Source organism: Podarcis liolepis (assembly GCF_965112155.1).
Source record: "Podarcis liolepis genome assembly, chromosome: 2".
Classification (NCBI taxonomy): Eukaryota; Metazoa; Chordata; class Lepidosauria; order Squamata; family Lacertidae; genus Podarcis; species Podarcis liolepis.
In genome coordinates, this window is record NC_139555.1 from 68713191 (window position 1) to 68735964 (window position 22774).

The window sequence follows — 22774 nt, forward strand, 5'->3', positions numbered from 1 at the left end:
GGTATCCACAATATACAAAATACTACTCCAAAATCCCACAAACACGCTAGACGTAATAAAAAAACAATGGGAAGACAAAATAGGCTATGAGATTAATCCCACTCAGTGGACCAGAATGTAGTCTAACCCCCCTTTTAAATCCATATCAACGAAAAGAAAAGAACTCACTCTGAAACTCACCTAAAGGACCAAGGACCAAGAACTCACCTAACACCAAGGAAACTAGCGCTAATACGTTCAGGAACTTCACCAAAATGCTGGAGAGGTGCACCTCCACAGGTACATACCTACACATGTGGTGGGAATGCCCCAAAATCCAACTATTCTGGACAACAGCCATACAAGAAATATGTAAAATAACTAAGCAAGTATTGGAAATTACCCCAGAACTGGCCCTACTAAACATATTCCAAGACACTAATGTCCACTCATATCACAAAGAACTCATAACCCACCTACCCTCAGCAACCAGAAACATCATAGGCAGACACTGGAGAGACCTGTCAGGAGTAAGCATGGACCAATGGTACCAAATAGTATGGGAAACAGCCCTACAGTGGTACCTCGCAAGATGAATGCCTCGCAAGACAAAATACGCGCAAGACGAAAGAGTTTTCCGTTTTTTGAGTCGTTCCGCAAGACAAATTTCCCTATGGGCTTGCTTCGCAAGACGAAACGTCTTGCGAGTTCTTGCGAGTTTGTTTCCTTTTTCTTAAAGCCGCTAAGCTGTTAATAGCTGCTAAGCAGCTAAGCCGTTAATAGCCGCTAAGCCGCTAATAGCCATGCTTCGCAAGATGAAAAAAACGCAAGACGAAGAGACTCGCGGAACGGATTAATTTCGTCTTGCGAGGCACCACTGTACTAGAAAAATTAACCGACAAATTGAAACTGACACAGGGACAAATAGAAGAAGATACCTTCACCCCGGTATTGCTCTCCTTTATCAACCCAACAAGACAACAACAAGAATCCACCAAGAGCATATGAATCAATATGGCTAACCTGATTCAAACACACACACACACCCCACTCACACATGAAAACAAAGTTCACCACAGCCAATCACAAACAAGCAACCGCACCCTAGGCCAACCCCAATTTCTCTCACTACCAAAGGAACACAAGCAAATAGCAAAGATAACCTGCACAAATGACTCACACAAAAACCCACACATACATTAAGCAAAATAGAAATATCATTCCCACCCCCACCTCCACGGCCCCCTCCGCCTCTTCCACCCTTTTTCTTCCTAATGTAACCCTAATGTCTCCACAAATGAAACTGACCTATGGAAAATGTAACTTGAAAAAAGAGACATTGTGCATACCTTTGTAAACCAAGAAAACTTTAATAAAAATAATTGGTTTTTTTTTAAAAAAGAAGATTACACTGTTGGTGACTGTGGTTAGAAATATATTAAAAAATCAAAAAGAATTGTCCAGTAGCACCTTAGAGACCAACTAAGTTTGTTCTTAGTATGAGCGTTCGTGTGCATGCACACTTCTTCAGATACACTGTGGGTGTCTGCTATAGCCTGCGAAGCCAGAGTGAAGGCTTGGATGATACCTTCCTAGATCAGATTACCAAACATTCAGTACTGAGAAAGTGATCCTGTTCTCTTGGGTTTCATTACACAGAGACAAGGGAAAGCTGAGTGTAGTCATACATGGACTCTGGAATTTAAGAAGGCTGATTTCAAAAAGCTTGAACTACTGGGTGAGATCCTATGGTCAGAAATATTCAAAGAGAAGGGAATGGTGCTTAATGTATTGCTGGTGCATAATGCATTGGTCACATCTATAAGCTATATTTTTGCAAATCATGCTTAATTTTGTGGAGTTCTGTTCGTGTTTTCTAAGTCCTCCTGGCCCCTTTGGAATGCGATCCTGCTATGGTGTGTGCTTGCAGCTTCTCACTATTTAATCTCATCTATGGATTTCATTAGTGCGTAGATTTTGATAATTAATTTAGACATTGAACACAAGCAAACCCAACACCAGTCCCTTCCTCTCTGTGCTGTTACTCAGAACTGAATTCACTGCTACCCTTTCTGTGCTACCCTTTGTCTTGAGCTTTTAAAAAATTTCATCCCAGGAGCATGCCTCACAAACTAAGTGCAAGGCATAGTATTATATGATTCTCCAAGTCCCAATATGCATTTTCTTTCACTGCTTTTAAAATAATCAAACAAGCAAGCCATTTAGTACAGAAGTAGTTATTCACCACTCCCTTTCCACTCACTTAAGAGATAGCACTTCCATTTATTTCTCACAGTACCTTCCAGCTTTAATACTAATGCTTTTAAAAAAAGGCCTTATTCCCCGTCATATACAAATTCAAAATATGGTACATTCACTCTCTGAAAAACAGGTTCTTCTCCCAACACAGTTTACACTCCATGCCCTGCTTAGTCCAAGAGTCTTCAACCCGGCATCCCTTGTCCTCTGAGCTGAGCTGCTTAATCTCCCTACCAGACCTGGTGACACCACCCTGCTTTCACTTGCTTGTAGGCTGCACACTCACAAGCTCTAGTCCCCCATTGGCTCTCCTCTTCCTATAGTTTCTAGAAATATTTCCCCAGCCATTCATTTGCTTTGACCTGAATAAAACCGCAGAAAGCTTGCCTTCGGGACTACTTTCTTCTGCTGCTTTATTTTATTTGTTTGATTGTTTATATTCTACTCTTTAAAATATTTCCTCCAAAGCAGCTTAGAAAAGTCATAACAGTTAAAAACGGGGGGACGGGGGACAGGAGAGGTAAAAACACATCAGCATAAAAATCCAGTAGAAGGGGCTTTTCAGAGCTCTTCAGGGAAGGAATTCCTCAGATGCTCTGTTACCACCAAAAAGGCTCCATCTCTGGTATCTGCCACTCAGATTTTGCTAATCAAAGGTGAGAGAGAATAGCCTCTGATACTGAGCTCTGGCAAACTAATATTGGTACAAGCAGTTCTTGCACCAGATAACCCTTCAATACTTAAATGGCCTAGACAGTGGTTCCCAACTAGCTAAGTACTACAGAACCCAGTTTTTCAAAAGCCAAGCCATGGAACCCCTACTTTTGAAAGTGTTATATCTGGGGTAGTTTTTGTTATGTGAATGGTGCTACTATACCCTCCAACATGTCCCAGTGCAAAACTGGGAAGCCCATCTTCTGGGCTGCATGCCCACATGAGTCACGTGACCTGCATGTTTTGGCGTTCCATGCTCTCACACGAGAGCATGGCTTCCCAAAACAGAATGTCCCAGACAGTTGACGGATATGTGCCACGGACCCCGAGTGGGTTATGCGGACCACCAATTGGGAACCACTGACCTAGAACAAAATCAATACCAGCTCTTAAAACTGAGCCCAGAAAAACTGGCAACACATGTAGTTGGTATAGAATCAGTGTAATAAGTCCCAACTGCCTTGCTGCTACCACATCCTGGCAGGTGTGTTCTGAAACAGTTCTGGATTCCCAGGCCATTTCTAAAGCCAGCCCCATATACAGAGCACTGCAGTGAACCAGGCAGTTACGTAGGGGCTTATCTAAACATATGCCCCCCCCCCCACCTTCCACCTGCAGTCCTAATGTGCAACAGTCAAGGAAGGACTGTATTACTTGCTATTTCTGCATATTTGAATTGACCCCTGTTTGGAAGTAGGTAAAGGATTCTCTGAAAAACCAAGCAGATTTGAAAATCCATGCAGACTGAACAAGTAGTGACTGCTGATCCTGCAACTTGGAATTTGGTAAGTATGTAATGCAACGACTGGATGTTCACCTAGCGCACATCTGATCCCTTTAAAAAAATTGCTTGCAGACCACTCAGAGTCTACCTGCTAAAAGGATTAAGAGAGCGCCTGGAGGTACGTTTGCTTTCCATGTTTAGCTTAATGCGTTAAAGAGGACAGGCAGCCCAAGGGCCTTGGTTCTATCTACGGGGAAATATATTTTTATGACATAGAACTAGAAAGAAAAATAAAGATATGCTTTCCTAGAATCAGATGATTTTGGAGCAGAAAATGAATATGTAACCTATTTGGGTGATGGAATAAAAACAACATATAATCTGTAAGTTGTATACTTCTTTGCTTTGACCCACCACCTAAGAAGCAATTTATAAACAAGCAGTGACCATTTCGCACAGGAATTCTGCTCCCAACCTCTGCCCCATCTTCCATTCCATTCTGCTCTGCCCCAAGAGGACCCATGAGTTGGCAATTGCATGGCAATTGGACACACCTAAAATGTGCCTACCTACCTGGGATATATACAGTGAAATGATCTGTCACTTCATTGTTGTTGATTGATCCTTGACTCTAGTGGACCAATAAATGAGCACGGCTCAGTAGACAGCAGATGAGTTGGTTTTAGTTACCCATCCCTGATTTAGACCCATGCCTACCTTAAGTATGATCATTTCTACTTTAACTGCCCCTAACTGATCTTTGTCTCTACTGAAAAACATCCAACGGGCGAGGTATTCCCAAACCTCTCTTATTGAGTTCTTAACTTTTCTCAGTTTTGAACGTGATGTTAAAAATCTTCCCTCCTTCAACAAAAGTCCATTACTTCCTGTCAGTTGCATTTCTGCTTGAACAGCTATAGAAAAAATGTACATCTGTTAGAAAGTGGTTGTCATCTCCAGGCTCCACCATCAGCCTTTTCTACTAAGTCTTATTTTCAAAAGCTTTATCCTTTTTCTGCTCTTGATTTTTCTCCCAAGTCCGTACTAAGGTCTGACTAGTATGGAAGAGAATGAAACAATGATTTTCTGTCATATGGAAGCAATGTTTAAAATTCTGCTAGTTCAAGTTGCCTTTTGGGCATATCAGCATTGCAACATACTTATTTAGGCTATACAGTAGTTCCCTAGAACCATGCAGATTTTTCTAAGTGGAGCAATTATCTAACCAATTTTGTTAATACGACATTGATTTTTCTCTTGTTCATATAATTATGCTTGTCTTAGGAGAATTTTGACTTCTGCTCTTCCATTTCCCAATGTGTTAAGAACATTTAGGGCCAGGATATTGTTTTGGGCTTGTGGTTGGCTGAGCTAGTATAGTAAACCAAGGACACTAAGCCAGCTATAGTCTAACTTCTGTGAGGGAAAGTAAAGCTGTCAGTTTTGCTGGAATCAAAAATTACTTGGGTAGGCTGAGGACCCAGGACAAAGACAAAGGGAGCCCAGAGGCAAGGCAACTGAAAGAATGATACAGAGTATAGGGAATAGACTTGAGAAAGTTGAAAGTGTGGTGTTTTGAGAAAAAGGGCAGCGACGACACAGAACTGATGCAAGAAGAAGTGAGTCAAAGAGAAGATCAACAGGGGCAGTATGCTATGCAGAATGACAGGAGGAGTGCTAGGGAGGACTGTCAAGAAATAAGGCATGTCGAGGTAGAATCTTAACTTTGATGGGGGAATTCTGTCAATGGTGACTTCTACTAGAAAGCAGGGTGGTGAATAGTCATGTGGCATTTATTCTGGCTTTGCATTATCTGAAAATACTTCAAGAGTGACTATCTATCTACATTTTGGGCTTCCAGATATTGTTGAAGTCCAGCTCCCATCAGTCCAAGCCAGCACAATGGGAGGGCCACAGGGTAGCCACCTCTGCTCTACTTCATCTAACAGCCTGCCCCTTTAGAATTCTGCAATTCTGCATTTCCTCCAAGCCATGATCAGATGTACGACCATAAGCATCTACATGATTTTTTTCCAGGTGAGGGGCAAAGTAAATATTCCAAATAAATGAATAGCACCAGAGAAAGGGTCTACTATTTCTGGTAGATCTGGTGAAATAGCAGTGGAGAGCCCTTGGGAATCCAGGGGATCTGGAGGAGGGAGCGACCTCCCTAGCAGACACTTACAATCCATATTTTCCTAATTGCTTATGAGAAGATATGGTGGGAAATATACCAAATATCTTAACATGATCATGGCATAGTAATTGCACTGGCTAGAAAAACCACCACTTTATTAGAAACAAACAGCATTAGCTCACCATGATATGTGTGTGTTTTCTCTCCAGACAAATCCATCTAGCCATCTTTTTGATGATCCATTTTTATCAAGGCGCTCACAAACTGACTGTTTTGTTATTGGCTGTAGTAACATGACAGGTGTTAACCATTCCAGAGACTCCCAGATGGTTCTTTACAGCATGCCTAAAACAGAACAGAGCAAAGCTGCTGCTGCTGCTGCTGCTGCTGCTGCTGCTGCTGCTGCTGCTTGATGCTATGTGGGTGGGTTTGGACAGCTACACAGCCATCCTGTTTTATCCCCCTTGCTGTGCTCTCCCCTCTCGTTTCCCCTGTTTACACTTTAATATTCTTTTTACAAGCTTCGTCATTTTGCAGTTGCGTAAAAAGGAAGAGCTAGCCCCTGTCAGTGCCCTATATTTGTCACTGGAAAGCTGGTCCTCTTTAACAAACTACGGTCGGATAGGCAATTACCCAGCATGGACTCTAAGCTTGCACCTATTCTTCTCGCGACAAAGTTCAGAGAAACCCCTTGACACTTTTACTCCTGGCAGCCAGACTTCTGATTTTGCCTTGATACTTTAGCTCAACTCTCTGCCAAGGTGACATTAACAAAAGGCTTCTTCAGACTCCCTGTGAAACAAGTCAGTTTCAGCTCACTGATGAGTCCTTGCTGGTGGCTTCTTTTCTAGGGTTGCCATATTTCAAACAGTGAAAATACGGACAGAAAAGTTGTTGAGCTTTTTTAGTTCTGCCCAAAATCACAAAAAGCCGTTTTTGGAGCAGTTTTTAGAGAGAGTCGGCAAAAACGGCACTGCCAATATAGGCTGCCAAACGTCTGGATTTTCCCATACATTTTAGTGATTTCTGCCCAGACAGGAACGTATGCCAATCCTATTCTTTTCTGCTGCACTGGAATACAGGCCTGTCTTAAGAAAAATACAGTCATACCTCGGGTTGAAGTTGCTTCAGGTTGAGCACTTTCAAGTTGCACTCCGCATTCGCTTCTGGATGCAAACGGGGCTCAGGAACAGACCCCGTTCGTATCCAGAGGTACCACTGTACAGTGGAACCTCAAGTTAAGAACTTATTTCATTCCAGAGGTCAATTCTTAACCTGAAACGGTTCTTAACCTGAGGCGTGCTTTCACTAATGGGGCCTCCTGCTGCCGCTGTCGCACGATTTCCGTTCTTATCCTGGGGCAAAGTTCTTAACCTGGAGCAACCACTTCCTGCTTAGCGGAGTTTGTCACCCAAAGCGTTTGTAACCAAGGTACCACTGTAGGTGGTGAGAAGGAAGCAGCATGGCTGACTTCCCACACAGCAACAAAGCTACCTCCCTGCTGAAACATTACCCCCACCCTCATATTGCCCCCAAATTGGAATGTTCAGGACTATCCTGCAAAAGTTAAAATGAAGTAAGGTCACCAGAGCAAGACAGTCTGAGCATATTACATCAATCCTGGCCTGACTGCACTAGCTGCCCATTAGTTTTTGGGGCCAATTTAAAGTGTTAGTTTTGACCTATAAAGGCTTAAATGACTCAGGACCACAGTACTTCAAGGACTGCCTCTTCCCATATGAACTGCTTCATAAGGTCTGGAGGGTGACAACACGAGGATGGGCCTTTTCTGTGGTGGCTCCCAACTTGTGGAATGCTCTCCCCAGGGAGACTCACCTGGCACCTTCATTACATATCTTTAAGCAACAGGCAAAAACATCTATAACCAGGCCTTTGGCTTTTCTCTGTGTTTGTGGGAAAGAGGTTAGTGGTTTGTTTTATTCCGTATTTTGTGTTCTCATTTTGTATTTTTATGTCGTGGACCACCCTGTCATCTTCAGATGAAGGGCAGCTTACAAATTTAATAAATAATAATAAGGCATGGTGTTACTACAAAAGTGGTTTTGTCACTGCTCTCTGCTTATCCATATCTCGGATGCGCCCGAGCTACTGAAATAAATTTGCCTTAATCTCCCCCACTATGCTTGGCTTGTCATAGAGACTTCTTATTTCTTCTTTAATCCTTCATCTGCAGGTTTCATTTTCCCTGATATGACCAAAGATTTTCCTGATAATTTTGTTTTCAGATATCATCAATGTGTGTTTCTCATTTTTTCATTGTTACCCAAGATTCTGTCCTATACAGCAGTACTGGATGTATTAATATTGTGCACATCTAGATTTTAGATAACTGAGTTATGTAGGCTATTTAAGATGATTTCAATGGTCCTTATTTTCTAGTCACTGCACATAAGGTTGTTTTGTAAGAATTCATTAACAGTTTTCAAATCATCTAGCTTGAAACAGTGGTAAATTAATCAGTTCCTTTTGAATGAAAATATATGGAGTTTTTAAGAACAAATCTCTTTCTGCAGTCTTTGGACAAAACTGACGCTGCAGTTGCTTGTAAGCATAAATTAAACTGCACATCCCTATTTGAAAAAAGCAACACAGATGATGATATTCTGAAAGCTTTTTAACCCAAAGAAAGGGAAACTCTATCCAGAATTCTTCCTGTGAACAGAGGAATACAGCACAGAGATCAAATCAAGCATAACTATTAGTTTTCCTTGTAAGTTTTGCATTAGGAATGACCTTGTAGCAGTGCTGGAGATACTTAATTGATTAAGATTATTTTTGGACTAGCAGTCTTATTAAAAAGGCAGTTGGTTGAATGGTCCCTTGAGTAGTTGATATTCTCGTAGGCGGATGAGCATTATTAAAAGGCTGGGTCAGATTAGAGCAGCCCCACTGCCTTTGTTGATTTCTTTCCTTCTCTGCATTCAATGAAGGTATCTCAAGGCCATTCTCGCCAGCACAGATATAGAGTACTTCTGGATTAAGGGGTTTGCTCCCACTAGAAACAAAATCTTCCCATGAGCAGATCTAAGACCTAATTAAATAGTGTTTTTCATTTTCTGGTTTTATTAAATAAGTATGCTTTTAAAAATCTGAGTCACTGAAAACCGCGCGTGTGTGTTTAGGCCACGAGGATTAATTGGATTCACTGCAGAAGCTCCCTGGACTGCAGCTATCCAATAGAGCAAATCATACATAGGGTCTGTTGAGGCTATCACTATTTCGCTCACTTGTTTTGCACAGTTCAAGGGATTTAAATGTCTTTCCAGTATTGTATCTTCCCAACACCCAAAGAACTTTATATTCTCATTGAGAAAATGATATTTCCCCAAAAAAACTCTCCTATTCTAATCACTGGAATCTTCATGTAGCCCTTTTTCAGAAGTGGCAAATACCAATAAGTCAAGCCCTCTCCCTGCAGCTATGAATTGTACACTTCCTTCTAATGCATAGGAGTCTTGCCAGCACAGACCATCTAGCCCAGCAACCTGTCCTCACACTGACCAGCATCCCACCCTCCAAGCATTGCCAGGTACCAACTTTAGTAATTGTTATTTTTGCACCAGCTGAGGACTCTCCCCTGCTGCCAGGCCTTCTGAATGAGCCGTTATATAACCCAAAGATACTTGGCTGTTTATTGTTGTGGGCCCAAGATCACATATGATGGGTGCAGGATATAAATTATATAAATAAAAAATAAAATAAATAAAACTAAATGCCTATGAGAAGCCCACAAGCAGTAAATATGCTGGACCAATGCTAGTGGAAGAAAAGTGAAGTGTGTTTTATTCTATGAAATAATATTCTGGAATGACCAGTAGTCTTGACCTGTTCAAGATTCATCCAATATATTTCATTCAAGAACTTTGACTTTTGAAGTTCATAGCTTCTGTACTGAAGAAGAGTAAAATAAGTGCATGTAGTTCACAGATGTAGCTGAGAGATTTCAATAGTCTCTCCTCTGCCACAAAAACCTGCACTCCACTTGGGCTTGCAAATAATATGTAAGATAAAAAGAGCCCTGCTGGTTCTGGCCAAAGGCCTACCTAGTCCAGTATCCTATTCCTACAGTGGCCAACCAGATGCCTATGGGAAGCCCACCAACAGGGCCTAAGTGCAACTATAATCTCCCCGCTTGCGATTCCTAGCAACTGGTATTCAGAAGCCTACTGTATATGGCCAATATACTGAAATCGTATCCTGGCAAGATGAAGGCACTGCTGGTAGGTGGTTTGGGCATCCAGGAAACTGGCCATTTGCCTGTTCTGGACACTCCCTTAAAAATAGCATGTTCATAGTCTGGGGGTACTCACTGATTCATGTGTCACTAGAGGCTCAAGTGGCTTCAGTAGTGAGGGCTGCTTCCTACCAGCTTAGCTTGGTATGCCAGCTATTGACAGTCCTGGACAGGGATAATCTCACGACACTGCCACATACACAGCTCACTTGATTACTGCAATGCACTTCATTGGGACTGTCCCTGAGGCTGGTTCAGAAGTTGCAGTTACTGCAAAATGCTGCTGTGAGTTTGCTGTCTGGAGTTAACTGCCATCAATATATGACACCTTTGTTGAAGCAGCTGCACTGGCTGACCATATGCTTCAATCTAGGCCATGTTCAATGTATTAATTTTATTGATTTATTGTTTATTTAGTTATTACAGTTGTATACCACCCTTCATCTGAAGATCACAGGCCAGTTCAAAATACAAAATAAGAGCACAAAATACATAATAAAACAAAAACAAGCCAATAACCCCTCTCCCATCAACACATTTTAAAATACTATAGAATGTTAATCAGCCAAAGGCCTGATTACAGAGAAACAGTTTTCACCTGGCACCTAAAGATGAAGGCCCCAGGCAAGACTCCCTGGGGAGAGCATTCCACAAAGGGGGAGCCACCATAGAAAAGGCCTGTTATTGTGTTGCCACCCTCCAGACCTCTTGTGACTCCTACAATCTGCTGTTTCCTATGCAGACCTTTTTATTTACCCAGTTTCTGAATGCGATTTTTAATTATTGTCTGCTGATCATCTCCTGGAGTTATACTGATATTTTAATTGTATTATTTCTGATGTGTACTTTATACTTATTTCTGGCTTTCTCTGCGCTGCTTTGATATTCTATAATGTAAGTGGGGTATATATATAAAATAAATAGAAAGTCGCCATGTGGAATGGTTGAGGTACAATTCCTATCATCTCCAATTGAAAGGATGACAGCGACAGAGTAGGGAGTCACTGCAAGTTGAAGGAGATTGTCCTGAGCTACATGGACCCAATGCCAGCTTCCACATCTTCTTTCTTATACTTTGAAAGCTGTACAGATTCAGCTCAACAAGTTGTCCTAATGAAATATGTAAAACTACAGAAGTAAGTCAGTATAAAGGGTTGTATCCAACAAAATCATCCCATTAACACAGAGACTTCTGCCCGTGCAACAGAACTTCCTTTCCCTCTCAGTCTAATTTACTTTACAGGGTAGCACTCTTGAGTTCTCTAAAGGAGGGTGTGATAAATATATAACGAATATGTTAGAGTGAATTCAGCTTAACATCGCTTCACAATCTACATACACTCTACTGAGAAAAGAAACCATTTTTTGTCGATATCAGTAAAAGGCTGATAAAGGGTCTAATCACATATGCACAGATAGCACAAGTTGAAGACAAAAGCAACTCGAGCCTATGAGGCAATCAGTATTGATTAGACAGGCCACTGGGCAGAAAAGATGCCTCAGATTAGCCTTAACAGATGCTATGGCAAAGCCCACTGCAAGAAGAAGTTTGCAAAATAGCACAGAGGAGTTTGACAACAAAGCATGACTGAGAAACACCAGGGAGACTCAGCCTGCCAGAGATCATCAAAAGCGAGTTGCTGGAGACTTTCCAGCTGCAACTGCTACAAAGCATCCTGGCTCAAGAGGAGGATGGGAGGCTTGTTCTAAAGATACCTGTCAGGAGGTTGCCAAAGAAAGAGCCCAATGAACTTCTGGTTTCCAAGCCTGCCTTATAAATCTGTGTATCATAGGGAACCACATGTGAGCAGCTGCCAGAAGAATTGAGAATCTACTCCTCTCTAAAACTGTCGTTTATCCAGACTATTACATGCATTTTACTTTAATGCAACAATGGAATTCAGGACTTGAATTTTGTATTGCATGCCTGGCAAATCTGAGGAAATGTTTCAGGAGTCAGACACATTTTTCACAATTCCCAGGAAAGGTATTTTTTGCAGGAGAGAAAATGAGAAGGCAGGGTTATAGCCTCAGATCTGAAAACAGAGCAAACAGAATAAATCCATTTACTCAACTGGCTGTGAACTGTTTTCACTTAAACAGAACCTAATTGGCTCTTTAATGGCCTCCCTGAGCATATCCTGTACTGTAATATGAGAGATTATGCCACCAGAATTTATTGTTTATAGGTCTGAACGTACAGTCAAGTGAAAGTGCCTATTATTTTTACAGATTCATTTTAAGAGTTATTTTGTTTCTCTATTTTCAAATATATGCACACTGAGATAAAAGATTGTGGCCAACAATAGGTCCTGATCTTGCATGCATTGTAGACTCTCTTGTCATTATTGGTTTTGTCTTTCCTTGCAGATTTCAATATGAAGATCGCAACACAGCACAAATCTGAAGTTAGCTTAGCATATTTGCCGAGATCGGGGTTTAACAAAAAGGAATAATCACTGCTGTATGATGTATTTCTTTAAAGAATTTTCCCAGCAGGGAAGATCTCTAATAAGGATGCAGATGTAACTTTCAATATCATCTGATGTAAAGGTCCCCCCCAACCTCTGTTTAGCTTATGTGGGATTTTTTGTATTTGTGTTTTGTTTTTGTGGTTTTTGCTTTGTTTTTAGTCTTTGCACATAAAAACTATCTGCTTATCAATACTGGCCACTAAAGGAACTAGGCACAAGATCTATAATCAGTAGGGAAGTCAAGATCCCTTGGTATTGTGTAAAATGCTATCCTGAAATTTTAAAAGTACTGGGTGAGGATGTACCATAAAAACCTGCAACTATACAATGGCAAATGAGTTCCTCTGGTGGTCGTTTTGCTGGACTTGGCTTTAGCTTACAAGGATTTGGACCTTCCCTAGAATCAGTAAGCTGTGTGAATAATGCTGCTATCAGCACTTATTTAATAGTAAAAGGTTGTCATTAGGGAATTCTGTGGAATGCCCCCAAGCTTGACATTTGGTTTCTATTAAACATAATTATGTCACACTGGACAGAATGAGACTCCTGTCTGAACAGGGTCATTTGTTAATCTTCTTAAAGTTCAGCTGAACAACACTTAGCCATCACTACAGCATATTTTAAACAAATAGATACCACAACTGGAATAACTTTGGAGTGTCATCCCCAACACCTCAGACACTTACCATCCTCCTTCAGCAGCTTACAGGGCAAGTTCTCATAACATGGGAACATTTTAGGGGTCATGTGCACTTCTGTTTTTCTAAACCACCCTGGAAGTTTCCTTAAAGGGTGGCATCTAAAATATTCTAAATAAATAAATATAAAACGTTGTACTTGGAGAACAGGGTATATGGGGAAGCTTTTCTCCACCTCTGGCCACAACCTTTTTTTTACCTATCTATATCTACTGGCCTTTGTTCCTCCCTTCCTAAGCTTCCACAGGCATCTGGTTAGACTGTGAGAATATGATGCTGGACTAGATGGGCCACTGGCCTTCTCCAGCAAGCTATTCTTAGATTCAAAGCAGGCTCCTGTAATTAACTGTATACAGAGAATTGAGGACTGCTGGGGGACTGCAGCTGATGCAGAACACATTCACCCTCCTGACAGAGGTGTTTCAAGTCAGCTTTCAGCTACTTTCTGCACAAAGTGGCAATTTTGAGCTATACGAACTAGGATTTGTCCTGTCAAATTACATGAGACACAGATTTCTTCCCCCTATGAGAATGCAGCTATTTTAGTTTAAAGTGTTTTGTTTAGTGTTTAAAATATACTGCAAAGAGCCGTGTGTGTGTGTGTGTGTGTGTGTGTGAGAGAGAGAGAGAGAGAGAGAATAAAAAATTAAAAAATACAAACCAAAAAAAAAGATATACCATATTGGCCCGAATATAAGCCGTGCATTTTTTTTTTCCAAATTCCGATCATTAAAAGTTAAAGTGTGGCTTATATTTGTGACCTTACGCCACCGGCAAAGTGGTGTGGCTCCCCCCACCCCGTGAGCAGCCTGGGAGCACAGGGCAATGGTGCCCATCCCTTCCGTGGCTTCCAAGTCTCCCCCAAGCCACCTAATTTTAAAGGTGCAGCTTATTTGCGGATGCGGCTTATATTCAGGCCAATACAGTAGTGAGAGGAAACTGGGGGTGTGGAGAGTTTATTTCCAATGCCAAATGCCTATTCTTTCCAAGTATGACAGTATGATTACTTAGAGAGAGAAAAACCAAAGCTCTCCTAAAAATACATTAAGCAGAATAGACTATTGTGTCAAAGTCCAGCTACCTAACTCCAGATAGAGAGGTAGAATAAACTCTCCCATAAAAATAAATTAGCAGATTGATTAAATCTGAGGGACCATGATTATTGTATGAAGTTGCTCAATAAGGAAGCAATTGTATTGGGGGGGGGGACAGGGCGTTCTGACACCATGGTTTTTGTTTATCTTATCTCCTGTGAAAGCCCATCAAACACCTGACTGCATTCTAATCAAATACAGATGCATATTTCTTTTCTAACTGTAGTTTGGACATCCAAACTCATCCAGTAGTTAGTGACCCTCTCCCCAGGCTGTTATACTCTAATTGTCCCAGCAGCCCACGCCTGATATACCAAGGCCAGTAATCAGTGAGTTCCTTTTTCCGTTTCCTCTTAATTAGTGATCATGATATAATATTCTGTGGTGTTCTTTCATTTTGTTGCCTGTATTTCCAACTTTATTTCAAAATAAAATTTTATGGGGGAGGGGGAAGAAAATGCACTGGTATACAAATAGAATTCAAGTCAGAATTTGCATTGTTTGTTCTTGACTACTCACCTCTCCATCACTGTCAGATATGACAATGCACGCATCCACAACCATGGCATTTGACAATTCCCTTGACTCTTCTCCCTGATCCTGGCTCTGGGAATCAGGCCCATCTGAAGTTTTCCGCTTTTTCTTTGGCATCCTTTCCACTGGAACAAACAGAAATATTTATTTGCCCGACTGATCCTGGTTCAGTTTCCCCTCCTAATTGATTACTTGGAGGTAGAACACCCTAGGCAATCCATTCTTGTCTCATAGGTGTGGAGACCTGAGACTTATTCAGAGGCACATTCATAAATCCCCGCTCACCCAATTAAGACTACCTTATATAGCTGATTAAATCAGGAAGAAGCTAGAAAACACAGACTAACAGCAGGTTCCAAAGCAATGAAGAGCAGCTACAAAAACACATTTCCAGCTTGCCCAAAGTTATTCATGCAACATCAGAAAACATCAGCCTGCCATCCCAAACCCCTATTAGCCTAAACCTGGCTCCACTGCTGATGCAGGAAAAACTGAGAAAGGGACAGCGGATCGTGCTAGACTCAGCACTACAGAAGGGGGAAACCAAAGCATCAGAAGCAGTTGCCAGCTTTCATATTCAATTAGGCACGGGAAAGGAGCTGCATTTTTCAAGTAATATGCTCACAGAGCAACAGCTTGGAAGTGTACTGTAGGAATAAGACAAAGGTCAGAAGAACGGCAAAAAGACTAAATGAAAACGAGAGAGAAAAGTCAAGGACACTTGGCTCTCCTTTTATAGCCTAAGTCACCCACTGAACAGCATGCTCATAGTGCCCTCTGCTGGGACAAACCATGGCTACCTGTTCCAGAAAGGGCATTCTGCAGCTAGAGGGGGGAAACTGCTGAAAAGCCAGAAATGCTAAGAGTTATGAGAAACAGAGGGGAGGGCAGGTGCAAGTGCAATTAGAGCTGGCGCTTCCGGCAAAGTCCTTCATTGCCACCCTATACATAGCAAGAGAGCTACATAACAAGCTTTAACAGTGAAAGCACAGCCAGAAAAGCTGATTAGGGCTCTTGGCCAACTGAGAGAAGCAGCAACACCGCAAATCCTACCCATCCCCACCTCCGCACTATGTTCCCCAAAGCTTCTCTGGCTATCAGCTCAGCATCCTAAGTGATAACGACACAAACAGGAAACCAAAAGAATGCGTAGAGAAAAAATCAAGGTCCCACTGCATGAAAGCTATCATGGTAGGAATAACTTTCTGGGTTATCTTACAGCTAGCAGAGATATTTGCAGGATGATGGTCAAGAGCCATACTGGTTAGGTTTGGTTTGCAAAGGGCTGCCCTGGTAGGGCGTGTTGAATTTTTCAACTTTCAAATTCCAAAAATGAGGGGTGCTAAAAAGTTGTAGCATCACTTGGGAATTTAAATGATATTTTGGTTAAATTAATGTAATTTAGTTTTGCTTGGTATATAGCTCCATAGAAAATAATGACCTTTTAACATTTTTGTGGAATTTCCAATAATTTTTAAATTGTCATATTAAAAAACAAATGGGAATCTTTTAAAAAATTGCATTAAAATCATTAAAAATGATTGGATCACATTAGTCTGGCTTGCCAGATCTGCCTGGGTATAAGAGACAAGTCAAAAAGCAAGTGGAAAGATGAGAGAATAAGTCATGCTGAATATAAACAGAGAACTAACTTAGTTGGTCTTTAAGGTGCTACTGGAAGGAATTTTTTATATAAACAGAGAAGTAAGCAGGATGCTTCAATACCATCAAATGAAATTATTTTCTCTGCTGATTAAAATGAAGAACAAATAGCTGGTGCCCAAGATGGAAATGATGGAAGTTATTAATTGACATTAGGAAAACCAAGTATACCGTCCACTTCTAATACTTCAAAAAATAACATTTTAATTAGAAAAATGTATACAACACATTTGAAATATATAATGTTGCTATGCATAGCATTAGATAGGGTGCTGGCCTACATGCAACAGCTGCCATCACCACTGCTGCCTTTGTGGATGCTGGCTTGATCACTGAAGAACACAAAGGACTTGTAATTGATCACAATAAAGTCAAGAGGGACCAAGAAAAAGTAACAAAATCCCTGGATCAGGAATTTGATTATCTGTGTCAGAAGGATGAAACTGACTACATCTTTTTAGACGTCCGCGAAGATACAACTAAAGATATGCTGAAAGAAGACAATTCAGATCAGCAGTTCCTCAGCATCATCACAGAACAGCATTATTCTGTGTGCAGTGAGCCAGGTGGAAGGTATCTCTACCACTTCACTCCAGAGAAAGGTTCAAATAGGGCGAAACCAGCTGACATTATTGCTAATTATACTGTAGATTTCATGAAGAAGGGCATTGATAAGAGCCTGCAGGCCATTGGAGGCGATTCAACAAATGCTAACACTGGCTGGGTGGGTGGTACCATGCACTGGGTAGAGGTCAAACCAGGTTGTAAGCTGCTCTGGTTGGTTTGTGTCCACACCCCTGTGACACTTGATCACAGCATTTGATGGGAAGACCTTATCTAACAGCAAGTGGACAGGTAGCAGTGGCAAGATTCTAGACACTGCTGCAGAACTTGAATTTGATCCTTCATTCACCCAACTCTCAATTGGAGAGCCTCTTATTTCACTGAGTGACAATGTTGTTAAGGATCTGTCTACTGATACGAGTATCAGATCACACAGACCATAAGGACAGAAAAACATCCCACAGATCTGGCTCTTCTAGACATTGGTCCAGTGAACTATTCAAGGTGGTAACAGCAGCAAACAGGCTTCGTTGCATATGGGTTTCAAAAAAGACTTAAAGGCAAAACCCTCAACAATTTAAGACTGAGAGTGGAATACATTGTTTGTGTATACTACCCCTGCTGGTTCAACATCACAGTAAAACACTATTGGGTGGAAGGCGCACACTGCATCTTGTTTCAGCTACAAAAGGCAGCTGTAGTGGATGCTGTTTTGCCAACCACTTACCGGTAGTGCTCAGCATGGTATGCATTCAGCGAAATGATAATCCAGACACTCTTGTGCTCAGATGACAGTGAAGAGAGGGGAGCTGGTGTCCAAAAGATTGTTGACTTAAGGGGCAGAGATGATGACATACTGGGAGGCATTTCTGTACGTCCAAGGAAGACATATTGCATCAACCCCTGTGCTTTGTTCCTGTTGGAGCTGATAGCTGACTGGGTATATGAACCTCCTTTGACATGTAAACTTACTACAGCCAAAGTGTAGAAGTCCACTGACAAGCCCATGCAAGTTCCATAGTGGCCCTGCCATGTTCAGTCTATACAGAGGTGTGTGAAACAAGTCACAGAGCCAGTAAGCAGGGTGTATACACAAGAAAAGTGTGAGGGATACATCAGTGGCGAAGAAGCAAATTAGCGTCTGATGTCCAAGAACGAATCAAAGCAAGACTTGATTAAACTTCCTGTTTACATTTCTTATTAACTGATGATGTCATTACTTTCTTTTCTTTTTTAAATGTATTGTTATTAAAGATTTTCTTGATTTACAAAAGTATGTGCAATATCTCTCTCTCATATTTTTCCCCTGTAACATTTTTTCCATGTAACCATGCGGAGTTGGGTTTGGGGAATCCAGATTGGGAGGGTTCGGAATAGGTAGGTTTTGGGAGGGTGAGCATTTTGATCATGGCTATTTTGTCTGAGAGAGTGAAATTCATGTTGTTCCATCTCTTTAGGTCTTTGTTTATTTGGTGCCACAGGGGCTTATAGTTGTGGAGGTATAATTTATTGAGGTTTCTGGTTATTTGTACCCCTAGGTATCTGAACTTGGTGTGGCAAAGTTTTATCTTGGTGACATTAGTGAGTTCTTTTTGGGTGTGAGGAGGGGAGTTGAAGCACATACCCGTATTTTTTGCTCTATAACACGCACCAGACCATAACACGCACATAGTTTTTAGAGGAGGAAAACAAGAAAAAAAATATTCTAAACAAAATAGTGGATATATGATTTTTGTGGTTCATGCTGTGGCCACAGACATGTGATCTGACAGTGAGTTTGGAGTAGCCCAATGCAAAAATCCTGAGGATCTATGTGGATCCATGCTTTGTAACCACGGAGGAGGGAAGGAAGGGGAACCATGGATCCTCTGCTCACGACTGCAGCAGATCCCCCCCCCCCGCTACCCGCAGGCATTCGCTCCATAACACGCACAGACATTTCCCCTTACTTTCTAGGAGGAAAAAAGTGAGTGTTACGGTGCAAAAAATACGGTAGCTTCTGACTTTGCAAAGTTTACTTGTAGGCCCGACACCACTGCAAATGTGTTGAGTTCTCTGATTAGGGAGGTTGCTGTGTTTATGGGGTCTGGTCCCTCTGGCCTCGGAGCTCCGCTGGGTTGTTGGGTGGGGAGGGAAGCTGTGGCTCCCTCGGTAGGCGCACTGGACACCCCGGTTTCCCTCTGGCAGCGGTGCTGGCAGCGGTGGAGGCCAGCCTGGGCTTTTTCTGAATTAAGTTCAAAGCTGGTTCAGATCAAACCTTGTGTATACCACTTCCAAAATCAGTGGTGGGAGTCTATTGGATGTGGAATAAACGGGAGTGTCTGATGTCATTACTTTCTAACATTGTCTTATGATTACAAGGTAATGTTGTATGCTTAAAAGGATATGTTTTATGCAGAGAAACAAAAAATTTTATAGCACTTCCTGACATTTTCGGAAGGCAAAATTAAAGTTCTTTGGCTTTCCAAGAGCAGTTTATGTGCTTTCTAATCAAACATAATTTACCAAGCTAAATGTTACTCAATCAAAAAATAAGAAGAATTGAATTCATTAAAAACATATTTTAAAGACCCCTCACTGAAGAAATTTGCGAAAGTTAAGTTTCACCCCCTAAAATGAAACGCCCTACTGCACTGGCCGAGGGGGGCTTTGTGCACCTCACCTTATATCTAATGCAGATGTTACCATGACAGTCCCCTCCCATAAAAACAGCTACCCCAGTACAGGTGTTGGTCTTTTCTCAACCATCTTCCTGGATGTATCCCTATAATTCTACATCATAAAATGCAATGAGAACCACTAAGAATTAAACCAATTCCAAACTGCATAGCTCTGCTTTTCATTTCCTGATCATGCTACAATGCAATGAAATGTTGGAAATTGCTTTTATATGAGAGAATGTAGCAATAATGCAAATGGTGCTTTACCGCATAAGTAGAAATGAAAGCAGCCAGGGCAGGAGCCTACACTCTAAAGCAGGGGTGGTTAACCTGTGGTCCTCTAGATGTTGTTGGACTCCCGCCTCTCATCAGTCTCAACCAGCATGGTCAATGGTTAAGGATTATGGGAGCTGTAGTCCATAGACTTCTGTGGCTACCACCTCTGAACTAAAGCTCAACAATGGAAGAGAATGGACAGGAGGGGCAAGGGCAATAAGAGCTGAAGTTGAGCAAGGGCAGTAACACACATTTAAGGATGACTGGACAGATAATCAAGAACTATATGGAGGAAGGATTTGGAAGAAGAGAGAGGTAGAACCAGAAGATTGTTCTGGGGGGCGGGGAATCCAGGAACAAGGGACAGCAAGGAGAAACACACAGAGTTGTTTGAGAGAACAAGATACCTTCAGGCAGCAGTGAAAAAAAGGAATAGCTGTACTAGTTCCGTCTGAGCTATTGCTTTAGCAATTAGGTTATTAACAGAAAGAAATAGGATAGACATTTGGAAAAGAGGATTAATGGAGCAGACTCATGTACTCTACTGGGTTCAGAACCAGTGCTGTCTGCACTGGGTGCTGCAGCTCTCTATCCTTTTCTCTGAAATTGTGAGAGGAATTTAGCAGAGCCTTTCAGTTTACCAGATGAAACAATTCCCTTTCTCCTTCTCCCACAGGCTCCAGACTAGGGCTGTGCAGCTGAATATCAGTATTGAAATAACATTGTGATAAGTGTTTCAACAAGGCAATATACTGGTGAACAAAAGGCTGAGACTTGACAGCTTCCCAGGGGATAGCTCAGCTGAACCAATACTTTACGGATACTTTGCTGATAGTGTGCTGGCTTTGTTTGCTCTCTCCCTCCTCCCTCTTAACTGATAAGAAATGAGGATAAGCCCTCACATAAACCAGCAAACTCTTTCAGCTTCACCTTTATGTTTCTTGCTACTTTCCTCAGCAAGAAGACAGTCACCTGTCTCCCTGCTTTGTTGTCCTCCCCTCCCTGATAGAAGCTCTCCGCTGAAGCCAACTTTAAACCCCACCTCTTTCAGCAGAACTTCCTGCTCTCACCCCAAAAACTTTCAGAGCTCGACTTATTATGCAGAGCGGGCTAACAATCAAGGAGCAAGCTAGACAATCAAAGATCCAGCGGCAAAGTAAACAAAGAACTAAAAAGTGCTGCAGATATATATAGCAATATAGACTGCCCCACAGCCAGTATCAGGCTGTGCATAGAAAGGAAAGGAGGGGAAAGATCTGGTGCACTAGCAGAAGTCTCTGTGCAGGCTTCTGTTAGAATGACTTCTAATCCTGCCCTGTATGTTTGTTTGTAAATACAAAGACCCACTCCAATGCTCTCACTTTGAAGGGAAAACAACCACTGCCACTCTGAAATTTCCACTGCTTACAGAAAGGGAAGCAAAAACACTCAAATATTTACAAGATACACACTTTGGAGCAATAGGCAAATGCAATACAAAAGACAATTCAGAAAGATTTGGTTGTGTTATTATTTCATATTCAATAAATCAGATCATGTATCTTAGTATGCCTGTGAAATACATAGAAGCAGATTGGGGAAGAGCATTTGCAAGCCTGCCAAAAAAACAACATTCACACCAGCACTCAACTTGCTCAGATTGTGCAGTATATCCTCTGCCTGACAGATCACATTCAATATGGGATTGCTATGAAGCACAAAACACAGGTAGGATGACACACTTTTCCCTAACATTTTAATAGAAGCAACACTATACATGTCTACTCAGAAAAAGTCCAATTGACTTAAATATGGCTTACTTCCGAGTAAGAGGGTTTAGGATTGCATACTCAACCACGCAACTGTCACTGGTGCTCTGAAGCCAACAGGGCTGATGTCCCTGCAAACATAAATTAAAGAAACCAATTCAAGACAGGAAGCATTGAAAATTTTGTTTTGCTTTCATGCCTCCATCTTACTCTCTCCCTGGGAGCCTGCTGTTAACTAATTCTGCACGTTAGCTCACAGGCTGGTTTTCCAGTCATCTGGGTTCCCAACCCCACCTCTGGATGCTTAAGAACATTTCTTTCTTTAAGCTCAGACAGTAAAGGTGACCCATTAATAAGCAAGCCCACATGTGTTTCAATTCAGAACTTGCACTTTTCAGGGGCATCCTTGAAAATTCCCCATTTATGATTATTTGCCATTTTCTTTCATCATCATCTATCACTTTGATGAATCAGAAATCAATTACCAGCAGGATAATTCACAATCTTGACATTGCGGCGACTAGACCTGCCAAGCTGTGACAGCTTAAAATGCTCAAAAATAAGGCCAAAAATGAATGACTCTCATCCCCAAATGAGTTAGAGAGGTTCAAGCTACAAACGGCTGTTTGTAAGCTGCTATCCCAAATTTAGGTATGAGGAAAAAAATTATGAGAATCAACACTATGGACTCAAAATTTGTGGTTAAACACAATACATAGTGCTCTCCTTTAAAAATTCTGTTCCCAACAGTTTACCATGTTTTCTGAAAACTAACAAATTTACAACAGCCCCAACAGATTGGGTTTATTGTACCCACTGTTCAGAAAACTCCTAAAGGGGGCCTGCACTGCAGGAGCCTGGACTAAATGGAGCCTTGGAGTCCCTTCCAACTCAACAATTCTATGAATTTATGACCTGGGTAGAAAGATGAAAGGAATACATAATGTTACAATTTTTTCAGAAAGGATATACACTATTGCACTCTGAATCTCTGCT

General features: G+C 41.5%; 1 protein-coding gene across 4 annotated transcripts in view; it reads right to left on the minus strand.

Annotated features, from left to right (window-relative positions):
* The window catches only part of UIMC1 (ubiquitin interaction motif containing 1), an 86596-nt gene that overhangs the window by 59792 nt on the left and 4030 nt on the right, over nucleotides 1-22774 (minus strand). For 2 of the 4 annotated variants that reach the window (XM_083488356.1, XM_083488355.1), the window contains exon 2: nucleotides 14854-14993. In XM_083488356.1, coding sequence (XP_083344482.1) covers nucleotides 14854-14985 — 132 coding nt within the window. In that variant the 5' untranslated portion in view covers nucleotides 14986-14993. Of the gene's footprint in view, nucleotides 1-14853; nucleotides 14994-21829; nucleotides 21902-22774 lie in introns of those variants that run through there. The other 2 variants (XM_083488354.1, XM_083488353.1) reach the window with 2 other exon arrangements.